General features: G+C 36.1%; 1 protein-coding gene across 1 annotated transcript; it reads left to right on the forward strand.

Annotated features, from left to right (window-relative positions):
* The first annotated feature begins 607 nt into the window (after positions 1-607).
* On the forward strand, positions 608-6,281 carry LOC117326798. Its single transcript, XM_033883522.1, has 4 exons — positions 608-789; positions 1,148-1,400; positions 2,699-3,040; positions 4,168-6,281. Exons 1-4 carry the CDS (start codon positions 616-618, stop codon positions 4,638-4,640), a joined length of 1,242 nt encoding a protein of 413 aa, XP_033739413.1. The 5' UTR covers positions 608-615; the 3' UTR covers positions 4,641-6,281.
* The last annotated feature ends 2,964 nt before the right edge of the window (positions 6,282-9,245 follow it).

Here is a 9,245-nt window from a genome sequence, read left to right on the forward strand (position 1 = left end):
GTTTAATGCTTATATTTACATTCTCGACATATTTTTTTTTTGGTTATATTTGAAAATTAAGATTGAGTTAGCTTGAAAAATGCCAATATTCAGCGACTTCGTCAATGGGGTTCGACAAATGGAACAGCCTATTTTTTCAAAATTCATATGTCACGTGCAGATTGAGTGCATTGAAATAATACGAAAAAAACACAGTCTGATCAGTTCTTTTTATTATTTGTATAATAATATTGTATAAAATTTCTCTTTGATACTTTTGTATTAACGACGTAGTCCTATGCTTTTTTCATAGAGCCATATGATTGTTTACGTTAGTTACAAGTAGTTCCGGTGGGTGAATATATTCATGCGCGGCATGGATTGATGTCACGTTTTGGGTGTCAATTATGCTCACATAAACTGCAAATCTTTTTTCTTAGTTTATATCGTGGTAAATATATATATATATATATACAAAGTATGAGATTATATTACAAATTCTATTCTTATTCTCTTTGAAAATTGAGAAATAAACTTAACAAATCTATAGAATAGGTTTATTTGTAATTTGTATTGTTATCAACATAAAAATAAGACACATCACAACAAAACTCGAATAGGATTTGAGGGGAAATCATGTCGTCGACATTGTGTTTTATTTACTATCGTAAACGACATAATCGTTATAGGGAGCAAATTTTGAGAGCTCTAAGGGACAGTGAAAGTGATGAAGACACAAGTAATGACAACGACAACGACAACGACAGCGACGATGATGATGATGAAGAAGTTATAGAAAAGTTCATTGAGGTAATGGATTAACCCATGTATCAGGTGATACGTGTGTGTTAGGTGTATGTTAGGTGTGATTTTAATAAAATAATATTGAAATGAACAAGATAGCGAATGTGTTTTCCTTCTATGTGATTTTTTCACGGTAACAGGTTTTAAGAGATGCAGGATGACGAGAATCATTGAGAAGTTTTATGATGGTTAAATTGATTCTATTTGTAAATGTGTGATTTCCTTGTCAGTCAGACGTATCTGATGATTCCATTGTCAACACCTGGTTTTATTCTCTCTCCCTGTACGTTTTTGCCTTCGTTTTATCGTCATGAGTTTGAACGATTAGTTCGTCAGGTTGATATTGTTTGTTGTTTTTGTTCAGAGTCCGGAATACATTGACCCAGGGTTTTTACCGAACGACGTGGTTCTGGTAATCGAAGATAAACAACTGTATGTAAATAAAGATTTACTTGAATCTTCATCACCTGTTTTTGAGGCCTGGCTTAAAAAAGAATGGCAGACGGAAAAGGGTACAGAAAACGGGAAAATTGAGCTGTCGTTCCCAGGGAAAAACTTTGTTGATATGAGAGCATTCTTTAAATGCCTACTGCCTGTTTTCTCTGACAAAGTGACAGGTAATATAATACAATAACACAAATAACGAAGGAAGACAATTGTATGACAATATTTAGGGACTCGAACTCAGGGCATTTACTGCAACTAAACGCCCAGCCAGTGGAACCCGCAGCTTGTATATATAACCACTTAGCCAGAAATACCCACAGCTTGTATATATAATCACTTAGCCAGAAATACTCACAGCTTATATATATAATCACTTAGCCAGAAATAACTACGGCTTATATATATAACCCACAGCTTGTATATATAATCACTTAGCCAGAAATACTCACAGCTTGTATATATAATCACTTAGCCAGAAATACTCACAGCTTGTATACATAATCACTTAGCCAGAAATACTCACAGCTTGTATATATAACCCACAGCTTGTATATATAATCACTTAGCCAGAAATACCCACAGCTTGTATATATAATCACTTAGCCAGAAATACCCACAGCTTGTATATATAATCACTTAGCCAGAAATACCCACAGTTTGTATATATAATCACTTAGCCAGAAATACTCACAGCTTGTATCTATATATATGTAATTATATATAGTACCTACAGCCATATTACATGCCTTTAAGTTTTTTTAAGTTAGCATTTTCATTGACTTAACTTTAATTCTATCTTTTTGTTACGAATAAGCGCTTTAAATTTATTTTAACCCATTTTCCTCATTGTTCATATGAAAGAAAAACATATTTTAATCATGTCTTGATTCGCAAGCAATGCGACACTCAGTAGAAAATCCTTGCAGTGACGAGCATAAACATAGTGCGACTGACGTCATAGTTATTACGTATAATCTAACTTAATGTATCGTATAATCAGACTCAAAGTATGACGTATACTCTGACTCGAAGTATTACGCATAATTACCTATAATCAGACTCAAAGTATGACGTATACTCTGACTCGAAGTATTACGTATAATTACCTATAATCTGACTCGAAGTATTACGTATAATTACCTATACTCTGACTCGAAGTATTACGTATAATTACCTATACTCTGACTCGAAGTATTACGTATAATTACCTATACTCTGACTCGAAGTATTACGTATAATTATACCTATACTCTGACTCGAAGTATTACGTATAATTACCTATAATCTGACTCGAAGTATTACCTATAATTACCTATAATCAGACTCAAAGTATGACGTATACTCTGACTCGAAGTATTACGTATAATTACCTATAATCTGACTCGAAGTTTTACGTATAATTACCCATAATCTGACTCAAAGCCTTTTTATTTCGCTGACATTTGCACACTTGTGTGTTTATTTACAGATGAAAACCTAGATACAGTGCTACCCTTAGCAGACGAGTATCAAACCGAAAACTTGTTATTAGAATGTATTGAGGTCATCCGGGAACGTGTGGAGTCTGTCTACAAGACGGATACCTACATACCGCCGTCTCGGATTGTCACATATGTACGCTGGGTGGAGCAGTTCAAGCTCAACGCTATCAGAGAATGCGTTGTGAAATTAGCAGCAGTCATTGAGAATGAAGATCTAGAAAATGCTCCAGATTATTATACTGTCGGGACCCTAATCCAGCTTGAGGTAGCTAAAACTAGATCCAAACTACTGAAGGACCTGTTTGTGTCTACTCCAACTGATGCCGAACGTAAGTTTTCCAATATGGAGGCGTTTGGTTTGGCTTGGTTTATTTCGTTTTACGTCCTCTTAACAGCTAAGGTCATTTAAGGATGACCTCCCGTGCGTGCGACATGCATGCGTGTGGTGAGTGTGTGGTTTGGAAGGCTGCGGTATGTTCGTGTTAGGTCTCCTTGTGATAGACCGGAGCCTTTGCTGATTTATAGTTCTACCTCACTGAAGCATACTGCCGAAGACACCCAGCAGCACACCCCACCCGGTCACATTATACTGACAACGGGCGAACCAGTCGTCACACTCCCAATATGCTGAATGCTAAGCAGGAGTAGAAACTGCCATTTTTAAAGACTCTGGTATGGGGGGGGGGGGGGGGGGGGGGGGGGGGGGGGGGGGGGGGGGTTCCAACACTTTAACACTAGCCCTCCACCTCTGGTTTTTCTCCGGGTTTGGAACAGCCAGGGTCATTTAAGGATGTGCCAGGTTTTGGAGGTGGAGGAAAGCCGGAGTACCCGGAGAAAAACCACCGGCCTACGGTCAGTACCTGGCAACTGCCCCACGTAAGTTTCGAACTCGCAACCCAGAGGTGGAGGGCTAGTGATAAAGTGTTGGGACACCTTAACCACTCGGCCACAGTGGCCCCCGGGTACTCCGGCTTTCCTCCACCTCCAAAACCTGGCACGTCCTTAAATGATCCCGGCTGTTAATAGGACGTTAAACAAAAACAAACCAAACACTGTATTTAGAAATTTATTTCATCATCTACTTAGGGACTCGCACAACTAAATAAGCCAATCAGCTGTTTTTTCCCTTTGAACCAAGTCCTAACGAAAACGTCGAGTGTCCGTGTGCACTATATACTTGCAACAAAACCTATACAACAATATCATTTATCAGGTAACGAAAACGTCAAACTTGAATTTGATATAAATTTTACATCATTTCAACTTCAAATGAGCGATTGAGGAGATGAATCACTAGTAATAACATGTCGTAAACTATTTAGTTGTGCGAGTTCTTAACATGTATCAGAGTTCAGTATCAGTCGTGCTTAATGCAAATATCACAATTATTATTGAATGTATACAATGGTTCGGGTTTATTTGATTAACATCAAGCTTTTAATATTTCTTTTTTCAGGAAAGATTAGCCGACTTCAAGTTCCACGTCACGACAAATATATGTCTGAATGGAAACAGAATGTATCGAACCTTTTGCAATATGCAGTGGATCATATCGGGGATCTGAAACCACAACTTTCTAACTTCTCTGCAACTCCCCCAGTATTAACTAAGAATCAAACGCGATCAGCGGGTTTTGGTAAATTGCGACCAGTAGGTATAGTTTTGAATCCACCGCAATCAGTGGTTCCTTCATTCTCTTTTGAAGATCCAATTTCGCAAAATATGTCTGATCTTTTTGCATGTATTTCTGTTTCGGATAGAATTGATTTACACGACATTTATAACAAATGCATTGAGAAATTAAATGTTGAAAATATCAGCAAAGGAAATTTCCAAAAGCAATGGTCCAAACATTACACAGGTAATAAAATTGAACTCAGTAACATGGGACGGCACGTGCTTAGCATGTATAAATGCACATGCAAATGATGTTGAACTTGTTATACATGTACTTCACTTATGACTTAATCTTAAAATGGGATCAACACATCATACTAGGAAATCATTACAATGTATATTCTCTAGATAATAATCCCTGCATCATGTATTTTGTGACACGTAGACTAGTCAATGCTCGACAAAAGGGTGAATCTAAAGTTAATTTGAACATACTGTATTCAGTGTTTTTATTACACGTGCGAATAATGAAGATATCATATCAAAATAACAGAAACGTATAAATCGGGTATCTAGTTGTTAAAACTACGTTTTATCACCTTGTCATAGTTTTTATAACATTTCAAATTGTCAATGCTTTTACCATACCATTCCATATGACAGTGCTAATATCGAAACACAATGTGAATTACATATTACCGAAAGCAATCGGAGACACCAATCATTATTTTAACTGTAGTTTTATCGTTGTTCACTACAATGTAAGAATAGGTATTAGTTTAAACGATAAAACAAGCCATCCGAAATACAAAAAAAAAAAAAAAAAAAACAGAAAAAAAGGTTTCTCAGAATTATCATATATGGATACATCAAAAGATAAGGAAGATATCAATTCATAAAAGTGAATCAAGATTCTTTATGTCAGATATTCCATGTACATTTTTGTAGTTAAGTTCTAAACAATTTGTCTGATATTTAACGCCATGTATTGTTATATGGTATTAATGGAAAGGTAATATTATATCAATATCGAATGTGTTTTATTGATTGTGTTTGATGCACGCCTACTTAGGACTTGATTTTATATCTGAAATGGATGTCCAATCAAAAGTACACGAGATTAGTGTCTATGTTTTATAAATGTGACATGGAATTGTACGAAGTTAAAACAGCTACTTCTCAGATATTTTTTTATTTGGCACATTGTCAATGTTTTATAAATATGACATGGAATTGTACGAAATTAAAACAGCTACTTCTCAGATATTTTTTTATTTGGCACATTGTCAATGTTTTATAAATATGACATGGAATTGTACGAAGTTAAAACAGCTACTTCTCAGATATTTTTTTATTTCGCACATTGTCAATGTTTTATAAATTTGACATGGAATTGTACGAAGTTAAAACAGCTACTTCTCAGATATTTTTTTATGTGACACATTGTCTATGTTTTATTTTTGAATTCAACATGAAGCGCTAGCGCGCTTCACTAAATTTGCCTTTGTCCAGTTGGCATTCATTAGCCCATAACTTCCAACTGAAAGCAGTTCAATGCTTAAATGTATCATATGTGCTATGTGTTGTTGACCGGAAGGTAAATAAATTTGAATTTCCTGTGGTAATTGTAATGTGTTGTATGATATATGTGTACAATTCGCATGCTAGACGATTTTTCACTATGATCATGTCAAGGTATCAAGCCGACCATCACTGCACCATTGAAACTTTCTTTTTGAGAACATGGATGTGGTGCAGTGGTATAAGCTGTGGGTATTTCAACAAGAGGCCCATAGGCCTTAAATATCACCTGAGTCTTAAACATGTAACTATCTTCTGTGTATTTACAATGTATTTCTAAACAGTTCCTATGTAAATAGTAGTATAATTTCGCCCCTCTTCATAATTCTAGCCAATTTTGAATCATTTCCATTAAAATGTGATTTTCCTACACTTTGGTTTGTTTTGTTTAATGTCCTATTAACAGCCAGGGTCATTTAAGGACGTGCCAAGTTTTGGAGGTGGAGGAAAGCCGGAGTACCGGAGAAAAACCACCGGCCTACGGTAAGTACCAGGCAACTGCCCAAGTAGGTTTCGAACTCGCAACCCAGAGGTGGAGGGCTAGTGATAAAGTGTCGGGACACCTTAACCACTCAGCCACCGCGGCCCTCCCCCACCCACCCCCCCCCAAAAAATGTTCCTGCACAAACTATAGTAAAGAGTTTAGCACCTCTCCAGGGAGAAACATGAAACGTAGGTGCCATGCAATTTACAATTTTGGTAAATAACCTTGATATCTTTCCATCCCTAAAGAGTATTTGATTCTGCTAAATCCGGGTCTTGGAAAGATTTTGAAATTCAAGCCAATTTGACCAAAACAAGGGATTTACATCCAAGAAATGATCTCAGATATGTTATTGATCTGACGGTCGCTTTTATACACTTTACCTATGTTTCTCTTTGTTTTTCTTCACTCCCGTTCTTTGACTGGTCATTTAATTAATGTGACCTTGAACTTTGATGGTCATGGTCAACTATTTGCATAACTATTGCAGCCAGCAACTCATGCTCTAGATGTGCTAAATATCAAGTGTATGTGTCACAGTAATGAAAGAAAAACATTTGAATTGGATTTTTGGCTGGAAAACATTTTTCAAAGTGCCATATCTGCGTCATTTTTGATGACTTGACCTGGAAATGTTGCACACCTTCATCAGAGCAAGTTCTTTAAAATGTGACCCAAATAAACCATTTTGAAAGATTTTTTTTTATCATTTGACCCCTGTGACCTGGAATGAAGGTCAAGGTTAACGATAAGCATAACATTTGTAGCCAACCATACTTGCTATCGATGTGCCAAATATCAAGCCTTCATGTGTATAAATGAAGGAGCAGAACCTTTTATGTGCAATTTTGGGCAATTTTTGAATTTTGGTGGGAAAAACTTTGTCATACTTTAATTTTTCATCTGATGATCATAAAACCTGCATATTCTGTTTCAGTGGGTCATGTTCTTTCATATGCAATGAAAAAATTTGAGATTTTTATTTTTGACCACATAGCACGGCCTTGACCTGGACGCATTTACTAATAACATGTCATTGAGAAAAGTTAGTCCTGACCAAACTCTAACCATTTTACAATGAAAATGAAACAAATTATGTGAAAAAATGAGTTTTCTATATAAACTATAATACAATGTACCATTTAGCCCCTCCCCAGGGGGGAATGTGAAACCCAGGGGCCATGAAATTTACATTTTTGATAAAGCACCTTTCAGAACCTTTCATCCATGAAGAGTATTTCATTCTGCCATATCTGGGTCTTGAGAAGATTTTTGAAATATTGGTCAATTTGACCCCAGTTGGCCCCGCCCATCAGGCCCCTGAGAGGTAGTGACCATATAGTTTACAATTTTCGTAGACTTTCAGCCATGGAAGGTTTCTGCAAAATTCCATCAAAAATAGTTCAGGAGTTTTTGAGAAGAAGTCGAAAACATGAAAATGTTAACTAACAAGGATGCTGATGGACAAAGTCAGATTGGAAAATGTTACTGAACCTCGCTCAGGTGACCTAAAAATAGGAAAAAAAGATCCCCATTAGGGGCATTGCCCCTTTGTTCCCAGGAGTCGAACCAGTCTCATTTATATCAATTATTATTGCCCTTTTACTATGATGCTTCAGTGTGACATTTGACTTTTTAACCTTGAAGGATGTCAAGCCAAAATTTGATAAAACCAACCTTGGCCCCTCTTCATTTTAAAAGTACACCGTACACTTCTATAATATATAACACAAATATAAGTCCAAGATTAAAAGAATATTTTATTGCAAAACAGTAAATATGAAATAGTCAAGAAACAATAGAAATCCACAAGTTTTATTTTCAAATTAACTCAGAGAAAAGATTAGTTTAAGGAAAAAAGAGCAAAAATGTTCTCATCACTCGGCTAACTACAGATTGGTTCTCATGTAAAATCTCAATATCAGTACTTGTAAAGCGTGTAGATAAAAGATTGTCGTAAAAGACATAAAATGTATTTGAATGTATGAAGAAAGGTTCATTATGGAAATAAACAAATGTGTACATTGAGAGTAAAAAAGTTCTAAACAAATAAGGAAAAATATGTAAACATCAGCATGATATTTTGATCACTTATTGTTCTTAAAGCGACATCACGGTAAAACCTTTTTTTGTACTGTTTTTTTTTAACTATCAATATATATATATTAATCAAATGTATCGCCTTGTGAAGAATGACAATTAGATTTAATTCACTTAACTATGTACATGAAGATGCGATTTAATAATTACAAAAGGCCCATGGGGTCATATGACTCTAAAACCCTTCTACATGTCTAGTGGCACTCTTGGATTTTGGACTGACCAGAAAAATAACAACTCTTGGTCAGGAAGTTCTAATGATCATTTCAGGTAAGTTTGAGCTGAATCCCAGTGATAAGAAGTTTGAAATAGGTGTTGTTCAGGATCTTCATGATTGTTCAATCATATTATAAAATGGCCGCCATGGCTGCCATGTCAAAGTTTTTATGAGGCTGAAAAATAACAAACACTTTTTTGGCTCCCCTTCCTGAATATTCTCACCAATTTTCAGCTCAATGGCGCCAGTGTTACTGGAAAAAAAGTTTAAAATGTATTTTTTTAGATGGCTGCAATATGGCTGTGATGCATGATAACAGACACAGCACAGTGATTATAAGTCATGCCTGGGTCAGAGGACCTTATAAAAGGGAAATCTCTCACTGTTGATGGACAGTCTGGATGTGTAAATGTTTTGTGTGATACAAGGTAACACATGCCCACAACACACCACATACCTACGACATTGCCGGTGTGTATTGACAGACGAGGCACAACACACCACACACCTGTCCCACAACACACCACACACCTGT

The sequence above is a fragment of the Pecten maximus genome, chromosome 5 (genome assembly GCF_902652985.1).
Source record: "Pecten maximus chromosome 5, xPecMax1.1, whole genome shotgun sequence".
In the NCBI taxonomy this organism is placed as follows: domain Eukaryota; kingdom Metazoa; phylum Mollusca; class Bivalvia; order Pectinida; family Pectinidae; genus Pecten; species Pecten maximus.